This window comes from Vipera berus (assembly GCF_964194415.1).
Source record: "Vipera berus genome assembly, chromosome: Z".
In the NCBI taxonomy this organism is placed as follows: domain Eukaryota; kingdom Metazoa; phylum Chordata; class Lepidosauria; order Squamata; family Viperidae; genus Vipera; species Vipera berus.
Genome location: NC_138205.1, coordinates 59,021,767 through 59,039,527, shown reverse-complemented (window position 1 = coordinate 59,039,527; position 17,761 = coordinate 59,021,767). Strand labels below are relative to the sequence as shown.

The 17,761-nt window shown below is 39.9% G+C and overlaps 1 protein-coding gene and 1 long non-coding RNA gene across 3 annotated transcripts in view; one reads left to right on the top strand and one right to left on the bottom strand.

Annotated features, from left to right (window-relative positions):
- ERP44 (endoplasmic reticulum protein 44) overlaps positions 1–17,761 on the top strand; it is a 164,239-nt gene that overhangs the window by 131,681 nt on the left and 14,797 nt on the right. Inside the window, exons 6-8 of one of the 2 annotated variants that reach the window (XM_081345345.1) lie at positions 3,908–4,023; positions 4,816–4,873; positions 6,217–6,240. In XM_081345345.1, coding sequence (XP_081201471.1) covers positions 3,908–4,023; positions 4,816–4,873; positions 6,217–6,240 — 198 coding nt within the window. The remainder of the gene's footprint in view (positions 1–3,907; positions 4,024–4,815; positions 4,874–6,216; positions 6,241–17,761) is intronic. The other variant, XM_081345346.1, reaches the window with a different exon arrangement.
- Positions 8,307–17,761, bottom strand: part of LOC308678266 — a 70,336-nt gene continuing 60,881 nt past the window's right edge. Inside the window, exon 3 of the long non-coding RNA XR_014028629.1 lies at positions 8,307–8,399. This is a non-coding gene — a long non-coding RNA (uncharacterized lncRNA). The remainder of the gene's footprint in view (positions 8,400–17,761) is intronic.

The following is a 17,761-nucleotide window of genomic DNA, read 5'->3' as shown; positions in this document are numbered from 1 at the left end:
TTTTCCTTAATTGATAAGCTAACCACCTACCAGGTTTATTTGCATTATAAAAAGTATTATGTTTCGCATACCGCAAGTTAGTTGCAACCTGATCCGCCATTAACATATTAAATTGCTCTTTCAGCAAATTTATTGAATCCCTTACTCTCTTATCTAATGGGTTCAAAATAAGAGCTTTCTCTTTCAACTTAATTTCTTCTTCCAACTCTTTACGTTTTTGCATCTGCTTACGCCTATATCTATTATGCATATAAATCAAAACCCCTCTCATATAAGCTTTACTAGTATCCCAAACCATTTCAATCAAAGTACCTTTATGCATATTCAAAGCAAAAAATTCTTTCAAATGTTCCCTACATTTCTCCGAAAACTCATCATATCTAAATAAATGTTCATTCAGTCTCCAAGATCTTCTAATCCCATCTTCATTAAACAACTCCATCCATACCGGACTATGATCCGATAGTGTTCTGGAAAAAATCTTGATCTTTTTAACCCTAGAAAAAAGATCATTAGTAATTAAAAAAAATCAATTCTAGAAAACGATTGATGCCTGTCTGAAAAGAAAGTTAAGTCTCTGTCCTCCAAATTTCGCTCACGCCAAATATCTCTTAATTCCAAATCATCTTTCAAATCAAAAAAGGCTTTAGGCAGTTTGGAATGATTAGGGGTATTTTTAAAAGATCCCTTCTTATCCTTACATGAGTCCAAAACACCATTCCAATCACCCATCATAATAACAGATTTATAATCCAGTTGAGTTATTTTGTCGTGTAAAAGCTTATAAAACTTTCTTTGCTGTTGATTCGGTGCATATAATCCAATAATGAGAACTTTCTTGCCCTGTAACAGTAGTTCAATAATAACATATCTTCCTTGTATATCAGTCTCAATTAATCTAACTGGTAAGTCTTTTCTTGAGTAGATAACCACTCCACTCTTTTTATCTGGAGCAGATGCAATAAAATGTAATCCCAGTTGGGAATTAATCAAATACCTTTGGTCTTTCGGACAAATATGAGTTTCTTGTAAGCAAACAATATCATTTTTATGTTGCTTCAGGTAATGAAATACTTTCTTTTTTGTGGTGAATTCAGGCCATTAACATTTGAAGTCAGGAACTTTGTCACCATTCTTTGTGACCTGAAGCCTATAGAACAATGCCTGAAGATCCTCAGTTGGTCTCTTCGGTCTAGCTCCTCCCACCGCCTCAGTAGTAACAGGACCTTGTATTGTAGAACCAGAATCTATCTTCTGTTTCAGTTGCTCCTTTTCTTTACGTTTATGTGCAGCCTGTGTCATTCTCTGTTCCTTTGGATCATCCTTTAACACTAAAAACTGTTCAGTAGACTCAGCCTGCTGTGCCTCTCCAGCAACCAATGACATTGCACCTTCAGTTTGCTGTTTATCTTCCAACTTTTCTTCTTTTCTCTTAAGTCGTGGAGATGGTGGTGAACCTGCTTTCAGGACATGAATATAAAAATCTTTTGCCTTTGAAATCGTGTTAAGTCGATATCGTGTCCCTACATAATTCACCACCATTCCGATAGGTATCTCCCATCTGAACTGAATCTGACGATTTTTTAAGCTCCTCAGACAGGAAACCAAAATCTTTTCTCTTTCTCAAAAATTTTGGAGGTATTTCTTTTAAAATTATAATATCCTGACCTGCAATTTGAAATCTGTTGATAAAAGGCCTGGATAATTGCATTTCGGAGTGACCTCTTAGAAAAATAAATCACCACATCTCTAGGTAAATTTTTCTGCCTCGCAATCCAGGAGTTAACCCTAAATATTTTATCCACCTCTCTTGATAATTCCTCAGGATCACATCCCAAAACGGGAGCTATATCTTTTGCTACCTCCTCCTTCAAGTCTTCACATGGTTTTTTTTTCAACCCTCTTATTCTCAAGGCAAATTCCATGTCTCTATATTGTGAAATAGTCACCTCATCCTCCATTCTATCAATTTTATTTTCAACTGTGGCAATTCTACTTTCTAATTTTGCACTGTTTTCCACAACCTCATCCACACGATCATCTAAACATTCAATGTGTGTGGCCAGCCCTTGGAGTGCGAGCAATATGTCTTCTCTCATCTCTCTATTTTTACTCTCAAAAAGATCAGCCATCTCCTCCTTTATTTGTTGAGCTGTTTGTTGAGCTTGAAGCTTCAAAGCATCCTGCAAATCCTTAAGTGTAAATGCAGGTGGTGGGGGAGAAGGTGAAGGAGATTTGGGCTTCGATGTGGATTGCACTGCTGGCTGTGTTACAGGAGAGGAAATTGAACTTTTAGAAACAACAGCAATTCCCCGCTGTCTTAAAGCCATTTCCCCGCTTGTTAAAATTCACTTTCCCTTATCGCTTTCACTTTCCCTCTGCACTTCAAGATAAATAAAGTCCCAGAAAAATCTTTAAAAACTCTCAAATACACAAAAATCCAATATGTTATTCAAACTTTGTTACAAAATATATCTCTTTCTTCACGCTTTCTTCTTTCAAAAAACAAAAGAAAACCATTCCGGCGCCATCTTTTCCCTTTCAAAATGAAATTAGGGTATGGAGAAAATTAATACTCCCCGAGTTAAAGTTCCAAATACATGCAAATGTAACTCCTCCTGACCAGCTCTGCTTTCAAATCAATCACAGATCGCTATAATCAGCAGATGTGGATGTGGCGTCTAGCTTCGCCCCATCAACTCGGAGCAAAGGCGTCCTGGATTCGGAGAAAGCCTTGGGCTCTGAGGGAGGTTTCACCCTCTGACCCCCAGATATTTCTGGAGGTCTACGGGAGCTCTACCTCTACCTGAGGAAAGCTCGCCTCCCCTTCTTCTCCCGAGGGGGAGGTTTACAAGCTGCAGGACAGCTGATTTTCACTGTTTCCGCAGTTCTGACGAAACCTCAGGATGGGCAGCTGAAAAAAGCCGCCATCGGTGCAGCGTTGCCACCGGAAGTCCTAACTGGAATCATTCTTAAATTATTTTTTATCTGTCTTTTAGGTAAAAAACCATTTTGGTCTGTTTGTACAAATTTGATCAAAAATTTCTTTAGTTTTTCTACTATTAGTCTACATTTAATAGCGATATTGGTCTATAGTTTTTTATTTGTGTTAGATCAGATTCTTCTTTGGGTATTAAAGTAATATTGGCTTTAGTCCATCTATTTGGTATTTTAGCCTCCAGGAGTATTTCATTACACAGTTCTTTCAAAATAGAACTTAGTATGTCTTGTAATGATATATAAAACTATGCAGGTAATCCATCTGGACCTGGAGTTTTATCATTTTTTTCGTTTTTATAGCCTCTATAATCTCCATCACTGATATTTTTCCATTTAAGATATTTTGAATATTCTTTGAAATTTTGGGTAAGTCTGCTTTTTTAAAATACTGCTGTATTTTTTCTTTTGGAATTTTCTCTGCATTGTAAAGTATCTCAATAGTCTTTAATGTATTTTTTAATTGTATCATTTTGAAACTATAATTCACCTTTGTGATCTTGTAGCTTATTTATCAGTTTTTTCTCTTTTTCTTTTTTCAGTCTATATGCTAACCATCTCCCCGGCTTGTTAGCATTTTCAAAAAAGTTCTGTTTAACCCTTTTAATCTTCATAAATGGAAATGGATATTTTCTACACAGGCACATGTAAAACATTATTTTGATGAAAATATAGGTGGTTAATCAAAATGGATAAAATAACTATTATTAATGATTAATACCTTCAAGATTCTCTGTACATTTTTTTGTTACAAGGGTGTACTTGAGATCCTGGACTATGATTTTATGCTAATATTACATTTGATTCTAACAGACATCATCTGCTCTGTTTAAAGAATTGGAGAATTAATGAAAATATTAATTTCTTTAAAGGGTGAGTTAAAGTGTTATGTATGTTTTATGTGTTACAGCGCAGTAAAAGAAACATTATTGGCTATTTTGAACAAAAAGACTCCGATAATTACAGGAACTTTGAAAGAGTAGCAAATGTTTTGCACGATGACTGTGTCTTCCTAGCTGCATTTGGGTAAGCTTTTTAAATGTATGAATTGCAATAGGTTAAATAGAAGTATATTAGTTATTGAAAATATAACTTTTATCCTTATGAATTAACACATGATTAAGTTTTATATTTGCATCCTTTCTTTAATAATGGTATGAAAACAATTTTAAAAAATATATTTTTCAAATTTGGTCTTGAAACTAGTCTCTCCATAAAACAGCAGCCCTAGTTCTGTTATGTCTATCTTATACACATTCAACCTTGGAAAATCGGCCTAGGAGGCAGAGAAATTGAGGAGCCCCTATGTTTGGTATGGTGGCGAAATGGTTAGAATGCAGTACTTCAGGCTAATTCACTGCTCACTCCAGAAGTTTGATTCTGAACAACTCAAGGTTGACTCAGCGTTCCATCCCTCCAAGGTTGGTAAAATGAGGACCAGGATTGTTGGAGGCAATATGCTGACTCTGTAAACTGCTTAGAAAGGGCTGTAAAGCACTAAGAAGCAAAAGTGCCATTGCTGTGTTTTCAGATAGGAAACTAGAGTTTTAAACTTAATTAGCTGATCTGTTCACTGCAGTTAGCAAGTCTTAGAGTGATAATCAAGTCAGAATGTGTTGTTTGAATAAATATATCCTTGTGTGGGGTAGAAAAGCAGTTAAATTTATTTGCTTTAGCTAATAAATAATGGCTAAAATAAATGATACTTTAGCATGGTATCCGAGTTTAGCCAATGACTAAAGATTTGTTGCTATTCCAGTATTTATTTTCTTGTTTTGTATCCTAGAATAGTAAGAACAAAATTATTTTAATCCTTAGGTTTGTTTCGAAACCAGAACGATTTAGTGGGGACAACATAATATATAAGCCAACAGGGGTAAGTTTTTCCCCCCCTACCTATTAAATTTGATGAAATGTTTAAAATTAGTCCAAATCCTTAAAAGTATGCAGACAGGTAGTCCTCAGCTTACAACCACAATTGACCCCAAAATTTATGTTGCTAAATGAGACATTTATCAAGTGTGTTTTGCCCCATTTTTATGAATTTTCTCACCATATTTGCTAACTGAATCACTGCAATTGTTAAATTAGTAGCACAGTTGTTAAGTGAATCTGGTTTCCTCATTGTCTTTGCTTGTCAGAAAGTTGCAAAAGATCACATGACCCTGGGACAATGCAACCGTCATAAATGTGAATCAGTTATCAAGCATCCAAATGTAAATCACATGATCATAGGGATGCTGCAATGGTTGTAAGTGTGAAAATTGGTCATAAATCACTTTTTCAAGAGCTGTTGTAACTTCAAACGATCACTAAGTGAACTATTGTAAGTCGAGGACTACCTGTATATGATGCTAATAACTGGATTTCATTCTTATAGAAATACAGATATAACTTGCTCAGGTAGCATTTTCTAGGCTTCCAAATTATTATTTATTATTCATATTTCATTTATATTTCTTCTTGATCTATATACTTCATGATTTTCCACATCCATCCAAACAATCACAAGAAAAGCCTTTCTTACAGTGAATGGTTTTTACTGTAGTTGTCTCTGGTTTTTTGTTTCTATTTAGTTTTTAAGTTCATTTCTAATTATTTTTTATTATTTTCTTAATAGATTTTTTTTCATCTTGGGATACTGTATGGCTCTGAAGACTTCCTTTCAGAAATATACACTTGCCCATATAATAGAATTCTCTGGTCTTATCAGCTTACAGACAAAAGATCTGTTTTAGTAGATAGTTGTAGCATTTCCAGATTACTAAACTGAACAACTCTGTTTTTCCTTGTGGGCCATTGTCAGTACCTCAGGCAATTTATTTAAAGCAGGGCATTTTTAATTCTAAATCATTTTATAAGTCTAGTTTGTTAGTTTCTGAACTTAAATTGTCTTTTGACATATTTGGTCCTAACAATTGGATCCTAGAACTTAAAACTGATATTAGAGTTTCTTGTATTCAGAGCATCAGACTCTATAATTAGGCAAAGTTCTTACGCCAAAAGGATAGATCTCATTCCAAAAAGAAAACTCCCAAGAGTTACATTACCAATCTTTGAAGCATTCACTATATGGTAGGCCTTTTTGCTGTGACATCGCAGTATAAGGGATTGATTTTTGAGAATCCAAAAGTTGATACCTTTTTAAAGATTTTTGATACTTTAATTCAAGTCATAATCATGTTCTTAAGAAAATGTTAACTTCTCTGTTGCTTACAGAATAATTACCCTTATCGATCAAAGGTTAGTGCCCAATTTTCCTATGACTCAATACTCATTTTGTTAGCTGGCATTGTGATTGAATCCTAGAACCTTCAGTAAATTATCTCCAGCTGTTGGATTAGAAATAAAATCAAGACATTTTCATATAATGTGAAATTGCAGAAAAATTATTTCTTCTTACTCTGTTTTCCATATAAACTCTAATTTACAATTCAAACATGTAGATTATGGTTAGTCACAAGCAGGTTTCTCCCAGAAAATCAGAAATCTAAAAACCTACAAATACTTTTTTAAAATAGGGTTAGTTATTCAAACAAAATAGATACCTTTGCAAATATAACAAACCCTCTTTGCTCTAATTGGTAGATATTTGCAAACTTTGAGGAGACAATAAAATGCAATAGCTGGTAGATAAATAAGATAAGTTTTCAATAGAGTACCCTCCCAAGAAAATTGCAATGTGGTTCCGAAGAGTCAGCGCTTGTCCGAGGACATCCCCGTGGTCATGTGGCCGGCATGACTAGACACCAAAGGCGCACGGAACGCTGTTACCTTCCCACCATAGTGATCCCTATTTTTCTACTTGCATTTTTATGTGCTTCCGAACTGCTAGGTTGGCAGAAGCTGGGACGAGTAACAGGCGCTCACTCTGTTAGGCGGCACTTGGGATTCGACCCGCCAAACTGCCGACCTTCTGATCGACAAGCTCAGCATCCTAACCCACTGAGCCACCGCGTCCCTTTATTTATGCTTAGGCATAACTAAATAGACCAGTCTCAGTCCCTCAGATAATTAGCTAACAATTAAGAATGTAATCCAGAAAATCCTCTATCCTTTTTCTTCTGCAAACAAAAACAAAAAAGCCATAGCTTTCTTAGGGGGCGTTTAAAAATTTGCATTTTGACATGAAGGCTTCATAAGAAAAGAAATTAAAAAACTATAACCTCCTGCCAATTTACTTCTGTTTCCTAATTACTTATATTTTCAACTATATTTCTTACTATACTTAATCTTGAATACATATCGTGAAAATCAGTACTATAATTCAATTTCTTGAACAATTTTATTGATAGTATTTATTTATTCAATTTATATCACTATCCATCAATTTGAGAAACACTGGATGATGAGCAAAATAAAAGCATAACATTAAAGCCAAAAAGAAAAAATGAAGACTATTGTAGAATTTCTACTTATCATATGCATTCATGCAACAGGTCCAATAACAAACATTTCTGTACTTAGGCAGTGCTTTTTTGTAAAAAAAAAAAAAAAAAAAGGTGCCAGAACTCACACACATCATACAACCTACCTTGCCTACCCTACAAGTTTTACCTTTGTAGTTGAAAAAAAACCCCTTCAATTTTTAGTGTATCTAAAAGACTAGGATTTTGTTCAAGATAAGTTAATACTATTAATGTTATCATGCACTGTGTGGCTTTAAATTACAAGAAGGCATTTTATTAATCTTTTGGGACATTAACAACTGGCATACCCATTTAGTTTAATGAGTGGAAATGTCAGCTTTCTATGTGGAATGAAATTGGCCCAATAAAACAAAATTTGGTTGCTTTTAAAAAGATTGAATTATTTTTAAGAAGTTGTCAAACAAGGTGGAAAAAGTTACAATTGGGGTTTAATATGGATATTGACTTGAAACAAATTAAAGTTGAAACTTTGTCAGTGAACAGATTACTTTTAATTTATCTTTAAGTTAAACCCAATTTAATAGACTTGATTAAGCCTCATATTGGAGGTCTACCTTTACATCTGACCAATACATAATTAATATATATTATTAATAATAATACCTCCAAATCACAAGGCTTTATTCTTATTCTTCCCCTCTGCAGTTTGAATATAAAGTATAAAAGACTAAAAAGAGATTTTTGTAGACATCCCAGCCTTTGAACTACCCAAGGAACCAAAACAGCAAAGTTTCACTGTCAGGCAAGCTTCCACGCCAGCAACCTTTCTTTCCTCTCACTTTGCCTCTTTTTAACCTCACACACACACCACCTTCTGTAAGGAAAGGCAAAAGGCTCACTCACCCTCTCATGAAAGACAGCCTCCATGTTTATGTGTCTCCCACCACCACCATCGGCTTCCACACCACATGGTTCGACCCAGCCAATCAAGCCACGCTCTGGCTGTGGTGCTTTGGCACCTCATGGCTCCTCCTAGAGGAGGCAGACAGCACCAGAGGGTATCCTGTTTGCATTGTAATGCCAGCAGGGCATTATCAAAAGCAAATGAGGATAGGAAGGGCAACAATAGGAAAAGAACGCAACTCTGGAAAATCCATTAGAAAAACGGTGCTGAAACTCCCGGTGCATTCTATGACAAAAAAAGCCCTGTACTTAGGTATTTACTTCTATAGCAAGAATTAAAAAAGCAAAGCAAAACAAAGAATTTGCAGTATGTTAAGATAATATCAGTCTTTAAAAAATTGTATTTGGGGCTTCCAGTTTGTGATTGCAGCCCTGATGGACGCATGGAGGTGACCTCGTTTTAGCCCACTGGGGGACCCTGGAAAGGGTCGAAAGTGGCCCTGTAGGGGCAATGAGCAAGGAAAGGACCTCTGATTGCGGAAGGGTGGCAGCCCTTCCGCTTGATCCGCGTCAGCTCTTCAAACTGACGAGGAAAAGACCAGCCATAGTAATATGGCTCATCACTAAGCTGCTGACAGCCAAAGTCAAACTTACTACCAAGCACACTAAAAAGAATGTGGATGAAAGTGGGTGAGATCTTATCTAAGAACCTTCCTCCTGTAAAAGCTCTTTGAAGTATCTTCCCCGTGAGGAGAGAGGGAAGGGAATTTCTGTTCCACCCTCTAAGAACAGCGGTGTCTGACTACCCAGGGGAATCAAAGCTTTAAAAGAACAATTTTAATCTAAGTGGATTCATATATTTCTGAGATTTGGGGACCAAAATTTTTCCTATCTTTACTTTTGTTTTTATCTACCAAAAAAAACTGGAAAAAGAATTAGAGAAATTCAGGATTTTTTTTAAAAAAAAGAAGAAAATCTTAAATGGTATCAGTGAAATCTTGTGGTAAAGCTTGGCATGGCAATTTGTTATTTCCTAAAAAGAGACTTGGCTCAGAGCCCAGAACATAGATATGATAAAACTTTCCTGACCTTGGCACCATCTGTGAGAGATTCAGTTGGGCAGTAAAATTGGCCTTCTTGAACTGTGAATGTAAACTTTTACTGACTATTGCTTGACAAACAACTTTTACTAGAAAGATTATTTATAAACACATGAAAGATGGATGAAGATCAGTAAAAAAAATTGCCATGTTGAAAGCAATACATGAAACAATTCTTTCAGCTTGTGATAAAATGAGACCTAAAATAAAAGATTAAGATGCCAGCTTAGATGCACAAAGCCAAACTTTGACTACAACCAAAGAACTAACAATGCAGAAGATAACAGAAGTGGAACAATTAAATATTAAGACAGAAGACTCAATTGAGCAACAAGTACAGCTGATGGAAAACCCAGAAAAGGAAGTAACAACACAGAAAATGGAAATGACTTTCTATACAAATCAGAAGAAATTTGAGAAACAAGAACAGATTGGATTGAAGACAAATAGAGCAAACATGGGGGACTGGAATAACAGGGTGACAACTAAATGAATGGGCTAGTCCTTCCAGAAAATTGGCAATTAAATGGTCTTCTTTAATTCAACTAACATATATAAGAATGAAGGGAGATTTATTTGATGATTTAAAAGTGCTGATATGGAAGCCTAGTTGGCAAAGGAAGAAAGAATAAGGTTGAAAAACTTGGGGTTTTGATTCATTAGAGGGGATTTTATATAGTCAATTAGAGGGTTAAAGGGAGATGTTGAGATAAGGGGAATTTTGGTTATTACCGTATTTTCCAGCGTATAAGACGACTGGGCGTATAAGACGACCCCCTACATTTCCTGTTAAATTATAGGGTTTGGGATATACTCGCCATATAAGACTACCCCTCTTCCAACGCACACCAAATAAAAAATAAAAAACATCAGATTTGATTTTAATATGGTAATTTTAATTCAAATGCTTATGACATGCAGGTGCTTAGTAGGAAAACTGTCACTTATAAACATAAGGCTGTTTGTCATCAAACATGTAAACATAAAACAGTGCAAGTGGATTAAACTATAATAATAATAATAATAATAATAATAATAATAATAATAATAATAATAATAATAATAATAATAAGAAGAAGAAGAAGAAGAAGAAGAAGAAGAAGAAGAAGAAGAAGAAGAAGAAGAAGAAGAAGAAGAAGAAGAAGAAGTTGTTGGAGGGGACCTTGGAGGTCATCTAGTCCAACCCCCTGCTAAGGCAGGAAACCCGATACCATTTCAGACAAATGGCTGTCCAGTGGTTTTCTTAAAAACTTCCAGTGTTGGAGCATTCACCACTTCTGGAGGCAGGTGGTTCCACTGATTAATTGTTCTAGCTGTCAGGAAGTTTCTCCTTAGTTCTAGGTTGCTTCTCTCCTTGATTAGTTTCCATCCATTGCTTCTTGTCCTGCTTTCAGGTGCTTTGGAGAATAGCTTGACTCCCTCTTCTTTGTGGCAGCCCCTGATTCCAGCAACCATTCCCTATTTTCCTAATTCACTTTTTCACTTTTCCTAATTCACTCTAAAGCTTTCTCTGCGCAGAGCCTTAAGTAACACAAGCTGCCTGCAATTAGTGCAGGTTCGCATCCCACCAGGCTCAAGGTTGACTCAGCTTTCCATCCTTCCAAGGTAGGTAAAATAAGGACCCAGATTGTTGGGGGCAATAAGCTGACTTTGTAATAATGCTGCTTGGGGGTGTGTGAAAGCCCTAATAAACAGGCATATACACAGAATGAAGGCTATTGCTAAGCACATTGATTTGCGCTTTAAATTGTAAGCCACCCTGAGTCTTCGGAGAAGGGCAGGATATAAATGGGATTTTTTTAAAAAAAGACCAAATGGGAGATCCGCTCCAGGTTTTCCAGCTAGCCTGCCCAGTTCCTGAGTCAAATGTGTCCTTAGAGCTAAGCCGCTGCTGTGGCTGCTGCCTTCCCCACCTGCCTTTGAAGTTGGGATATACTACAGCTGCTCTACAACTTTAGAAGGAAAGACGCCCAGACCCCAGCCTGTAAAAAATCACAGACTGCAGCTTCTCCAATTGGTGCTGCTTTCCCTGCGCAGACTAAATGGAAGATCCACTCCAGGTTTTCTAGCCAGCCCTGTCCCTAAATTTTCAGCACCCAGCGTATAAGACGACCCCTGACTTTTGAGAAGATTTTCATGGGTTAAAAAGTAGTCTTATACGCCGGAAACTACGGTAGATTTAAAATAACTGGAAACTAGTTGAAAATAAGGATTTGATTTGTTTAATATTGAAAAATTAGATCTAAAAGGGAAAAGAAAATGAATTATCATGAATATGTTTGACTTTTTGATTAACCCAGGCAATATATATAATGGTTTTGATTTATTAAAGGGGATATTGTATTATTATTATTTTTTTTATTAAAAAGTTTTACAATACATTTTATCTTTAACAAACCAAAAAAAGAAGAAGAAAAAACCCCTCCCAACCCCCTCCCCCCCACCCTCTTCCCCCTCCCCAACCCCTCCCTCCCTTTCCCCTCCCCCCCCCCGCTTCCCAGAGCAAAATACAGGGTATAAAAATACAAACAATCATAATCTAACTTATGCAAACAATCCTAAACTATTTAAACTACCGAACTTTAACTCATATAAGAAAAGTCCAAGCATATATATATATATCATATCAATAATTATACAAATACAAAATAATACTTTCCAATCTAATACCACAACACAGGGTATAAAAATACAAACAATCATAATCTAACTTACGCAAACAATCCTAAACTATTCAAACTATCAAACTTTAACTCATATAGGTAAATTCCAAACATACATATATATATATCATATCAATGATTATTCAAATACAAAATAATACCTTCCAATCTGATACCCAATAAAAACAATCTCAAATAAACCAATTTATATCAATTGTCTAAAACTATTCCTCATTCCAGCTAAGCTTTAAATTCACATTATCCTAATGTGTTATACAACTTAAAATACCATAGATTACTTTCCAAACTTAAGAAATTTTTATATAATCACATCATTCTTATATTCTTATATTCTATTACCTATTCCAGGGGTCAGCAGCCTGAAACAGTGAAAGAGCCACTCGGAACCGGTTCCCTCACAAAAGGAAAAACTGGGAGCCGCAAAAAATGTGTGCGCATGTGTGTACATGCGCACATGCACAGAACAGGGTTTGACTGAAGAGTGGAGCCAAGGCGAGATATGCACCTACCCTGCATATTTGAATTGATTGGTTGAACTTTTTTAGTCCCATTTTTTTTTTTGGACTGCACATGGCAGAGGACCGGGAGCCACAGGAGACGGCTGAAAGAGCCGCATGTGGCTCCGGAGCCGCGGGTTGCAGACCTGTGACCTATTCCAATATTACCCATAAAAATATTACAAATTAACTTCAATCACAAAAAAAAACAATTTATATCAATTTTATAAAACTATTCTTCTATCCAACTAAAAGCTTAAAATTTTTCATCCAAATAACAAATCATAACCTACAGAATATCAATAAACACTACTACAAATCTTCCCAATTAACTTTTCATAATCATCTTAGAACTAAAGCAACACGAAATATTACATAATTATTTTATAAGGGTAAAAAATATATCCCCAAATATTTAGTCCTTCTAGCAATTCCAATTCCCATAATCCTTATTACATTATTGTCTCTTACAGTTATGTGACTAAATCTTCAGGCTTGATTCATTCGTCCAGAAGTAACACGCCTCTTCCAATTTCTGGCCTTCTCCAGTGATAATGAAATTTGACCCACTCCTGTATCTTTCACATCTGCCTGCATTAACCCTTCAGCAACTTGCGGGTTCTCTCTGGAACGTTGAGACTCTCTCTCACCTTTTTTCTTTGTAGATTCCAAAGATGGTATGGGGACTGCTTTTAAAACATTACTGTAGAAATCACGTGCCTGAATCTCCGTGGTAAAACAGTACCTTGTACCTTCATAGGTCACCACCATACCCACTGGTATTTGCCATCTAAACTTAATATCACGTCGTCTCAATTCTTGTGTCAAAAAAGCAAATTCCTTCCTTTTCCTTATAATCTTTGCAGGGATCTCTTTTAAAATCAGAACTTTTTGCTCAGCAATTACAAAATCAATATTATAGGAGGCCTGGATAACTTATTTCTAATCATTCTCTTTGTAAAATAAACCACCACATCTCTGGGTAGTTTCCTTTGTCTTGCGATCCACGAATTAACATGGAAGATTTTATCTATATCTTGCATTATTTCATCTGCTGGTCGCTTCAACACCCCTTCCAAAGCCTCAGAAACCATTTTCTCCAAATTTTCCTTAGGATTTTCTATTAGGCCTCTGATTATTAAAGCAAACTCCATCTGAGAATACTGTGTCGAAATCAAATCATAATCCATTTTCTCTATTACATTTTCAGTTTCTGTCATTTTGGCTTCCAATCTAATATCATTTTGAGCAAGATCTTCCACTCTGTCATCCAAAATCTCAATACTTTTAACCATGCTCTCTATTGCAGATGTGATGTCTGCTCTCATTTCTTTTAATTTCTCTGTAAACTTCTCCTCCAACTTTTTCTCCATTATCTCAACAAATTGCTGCATTTGCTTTTCCATAGTCTCTTGCAACAGATTCTGCAAATCTTTTGCTGTAAAAGCTGATACAGATTCAGATGCAGAGGACAATGAAGTTTTCACCGAAGACTGCTGCTTCAGGGCAGGAACTTTAGAAGATATAGCCGCCATTTTCACCCTCTATTGTTAACTACGCACTTTCACATGCAGATTCAGCAAAGTCCATTGAGTTAAAGATCAAAGCATCATCTTCACCAAAATCTCCTGCTTCGCTCTGCCTGCGTCCTCGTTCTCAAAAGCTCTTCCTTGCTAACAGGGATGGTTGCGAACGCCCTGTTCTGCTCCAAAAAACCCGGAGCAGAGGCGCCTCGCAGTCCGGAGCATGCCCAGGCTTCGGGGGGGCTCAATCCTTCCGCCGCCAAAACTATAAGTTCTGGCAGCCCCGGAGAGCTCTACCCCTACCTGGACGCTCACCCCCTCCTCTTCTCCCGAGGTGGGGGCTTCCGAGCCGCCGAACAGCTGATCAGCGCTGTTTTCGGCGGTTCTACGGAGCTGCGAGGCTGACAGCCAAGAAATGGCTGCCTCCCGCATCGCCTTGCCATCCGGAAGCCGGGATATTGTATTATTAAGTAGATGACTTAATATGGTGGGAAATAAATAACTTTTAGGAAATAGAACAAGATTATATTTAAATAGATAAAATGGTCATCAACCACCCCACTGGTGTGAGAGACCAGTTGGGGTAGGTTTATCCCAGTAGCCCGTACTCTGTCCACCCCAGGTTGGATGCCCAGCTGTAGTGAGAGGGCTGTTGGGCTTTCTTTGCCTGGTTCCGGCTCAGGTGAGAGCAGAGCCGGATTGGTGGACCTGAGGTACTTTCCGGACTCAATATAAATGTCATCTTGATATTATTTTAATACCATCTGACTACCCATTTGTTAACAACTGCCCTATGTGGATATTTTTATTATTATATGGCTCGTTTGCGCTACTCCAGTGCCGACCTGTATGCCCTCAGGAGGGCACCTCCCTCCTGGTTACGACCTGCCGCCTTTTCCTCCAATCCCCTTAAGGACGGGCCCAATTGTTGGGACCCCGAGAGGTGGTTGGGCATAGATAGGGGCCTCTGGTGGAGATATATTAAGAGGCCCCTAATATGTTTTCTACCCGGCTGTTTTAAAGGGTTAGGGAGGGGGGGAATGGTAGGGTTGGGAGGGAATTGGGGTGTACCCCACCAACCGGTCGTCAGTCCAGGCCTGAAATGGTTCCCAGCAAGATGGGGTTAGGGTTGGGGTCTCCTGGTTTCCCTGGCATTGGGGTGGGGTTTCAAATCCCCACAACGATTGGGAACGGCAGCAGGCGATTACATGGAGGGCCATATCAACACCTGGGATCGCGCCCCCGCTGTCTTCAAGCGGTGGTGTGCTCTGACCCTCCAGTTGGTACCCATTTATCTGGGGGTGAGAGGGATCAGGCCCCTGAGCTCAGGCTGGTGTACTTTAATGCCGGTCCGTTGTGAACAAGGCTCCCCTCGTCCGTGATTTGATCGAGGAGAAACATGCGGATCTGGCATGCATTACAGAAACCTGGTTGGGCTCAGAGGGAGGTGTCCCTCTGACTGAGCTTTGCCCTCCAGGTTTCTGTGTGTTACATCGGCCACGGGCTCAGGGCAGGGGCGGTGGGGTGGCGGTAGTTATACGGGAGACCTTATGTCCGTGGGAGACCACTATTGTACAGATAGGCGGGAGTGCATCCCTCCTCCTGAGGTGTGGCCCTGGGGCTCAGTTGGGCTTGTTGCTAACATACCTGGTGCCCAGCTGTGTAGCAACGGCCCTGCCCGAGCTTCTCGACGTCCTCTCAGGGTTGACGGTTGAGTTTCCCAGACTTATAGTTCTGGGCGACTTTAACCTGCCTTCTCTGGGAGGGTCGTCTGAGTTGGCCCGGGAGTTCATGGCCTCCATGACAGCCATGGACCTGACCCAAGTAATTCAGGGTCCGACTCATGGGGGAGGACACACTCTCAACCTAGTTTTCTTATCTGGGCAGTGGTTTGATGATCTGGGAGGGGGCTCACCAACTATTGTCCCCCTGTCATGGTCCGATCATCACCTCCTGCGATTGGTCTTCCACTATGCCACCCCCCGCTGCTGGGCTGCGGAACCGACCAGGTGGTTCCGCCCCAAGCGCCTAATGGATCCGGAACGGTTCCAGACGGTGCTTGGGTCTATACCTATCCCCCTCGCTCACAGCCCGGCCGACGCCTTGGTGGATGCCTGGGAAAGGGCTGCGACCGAGGCGCTCGACCGTGTTGTACCCTTGCGACCCCTGACCTGGCACAGATCCTGGTGGGCTCCATGGTTTTCTGTGGAGCTCCGGGAGATGAAGCGTCGGAGACGAGGTCTAGAGAGCTGTTGGAGATCCAGCCGGTCTGAGTCTGACCGGTTGCGGTTAAGAACCTTTACAAGGTCTTATCTCACGGCAATGAGGACAGCGAATTCTAATTACTTCGCTGCCCTCATCGCATCCGCAGATAATCGCCTGGCCGCCCTGTTTAGGGTGACTCGCTCCCTCCTTAATCAGGAGGTGAAGGAGGAGCCCTTGCAGGGGCGAGCCAAGGAGTTTAGCTATCATCTGATGGACAAAATCACTCAGATTCGAGCCGGTTTGGATTCTGACTGGGCAGAGACTGACAGGGAGGAATCGAGCGGTCTAGAGAATGTTACCTGGGGTGAATTCGATCCTGTGACCCCAGATGAGGTGGACAGGATCATGAGGAGACTGAGTTCCGCCACATGTTTATTGGACCCGTGCCCCTCCTGGCTGGTATATGCAGCCCGGGAGGAGACACGAGGCTGGTTCCAGGCAGTAATAACTGCTTCCTTGAGGGAGGGTACCTTCCCTGCCACCTTGAAGGAGGCGGTGGTGAGGCCCCTCCTCAAGACGCCTGCCCTAGACCCAGCTATTTTGAACAACTATCGTCCGGTCTCCAACCTTCGCTTTCTTGCGAAGGTGGTTGAGAGCGTGGTGGCACTTCAGCTCCCTCTGTTCCTGGAGGAAACTGATTATCTGGACCCATACCAATCGGGCTTCAGGCCCGGGTACAGCACGGAGACAGCATTGGTTGCGCTGGTGAATGATCTCTGCCGGGCTCGGGACAGGGGTTGTTCCTCTGTCCTAGTCCTATTAGACCTCTCAGCGGCTTTTGATACCATCGACCATGGTATCCTACTGCGGCGTCTCAGGGGGTTGGGAGTGGGGGGCACTGTTTTACAGTGGTTCTCCTCCTACCTCCTGGGCCGCTCGCGGTCGCTGTTGACGGGAGAGCAGAGGTCCGCCCCGAGGCCACTCGTTTGTGGAGTTCCTCAGGGGTCGGTCCTCTCTCCCCTCTTGTTCAACATCTATATGAAGCCGCTGGGTGAGCTCATTCGTGGTTTTGGGGTGGGGTATAATCAGTATGCTGATGATACCCAGCTTTTTCTTTCCACCCCGAACCAACCCAGTGATGCCCTCGACGTGATGTCCCGTTGCCTGGAAGCGGTCCGGGTTTGGATGGGGAGAAACAGGCTTCGTCTCAATCCTGCCAAGACTGAGTGGCTGTGTATACCGGCATCTCAGACTAACCAATCTTTTCCATCCTTAACTATGGGGGGTGAGGTGTTACCCCCCGTTGATAGGGCCCGCAACTTGGGTGTCCTCCTGGATTCACGGCTCAGTTTGGAAGATCATATAGGAAGCGTGGCCAGGGGAGCTTTTGCCCAGGTTCGCCTGGTGCACCAGTTACGGCCCTATCTGGACCGAGATGCCCTACACACAGTCACCCATGCGCTCGTGACCTCCCGGCTAGAC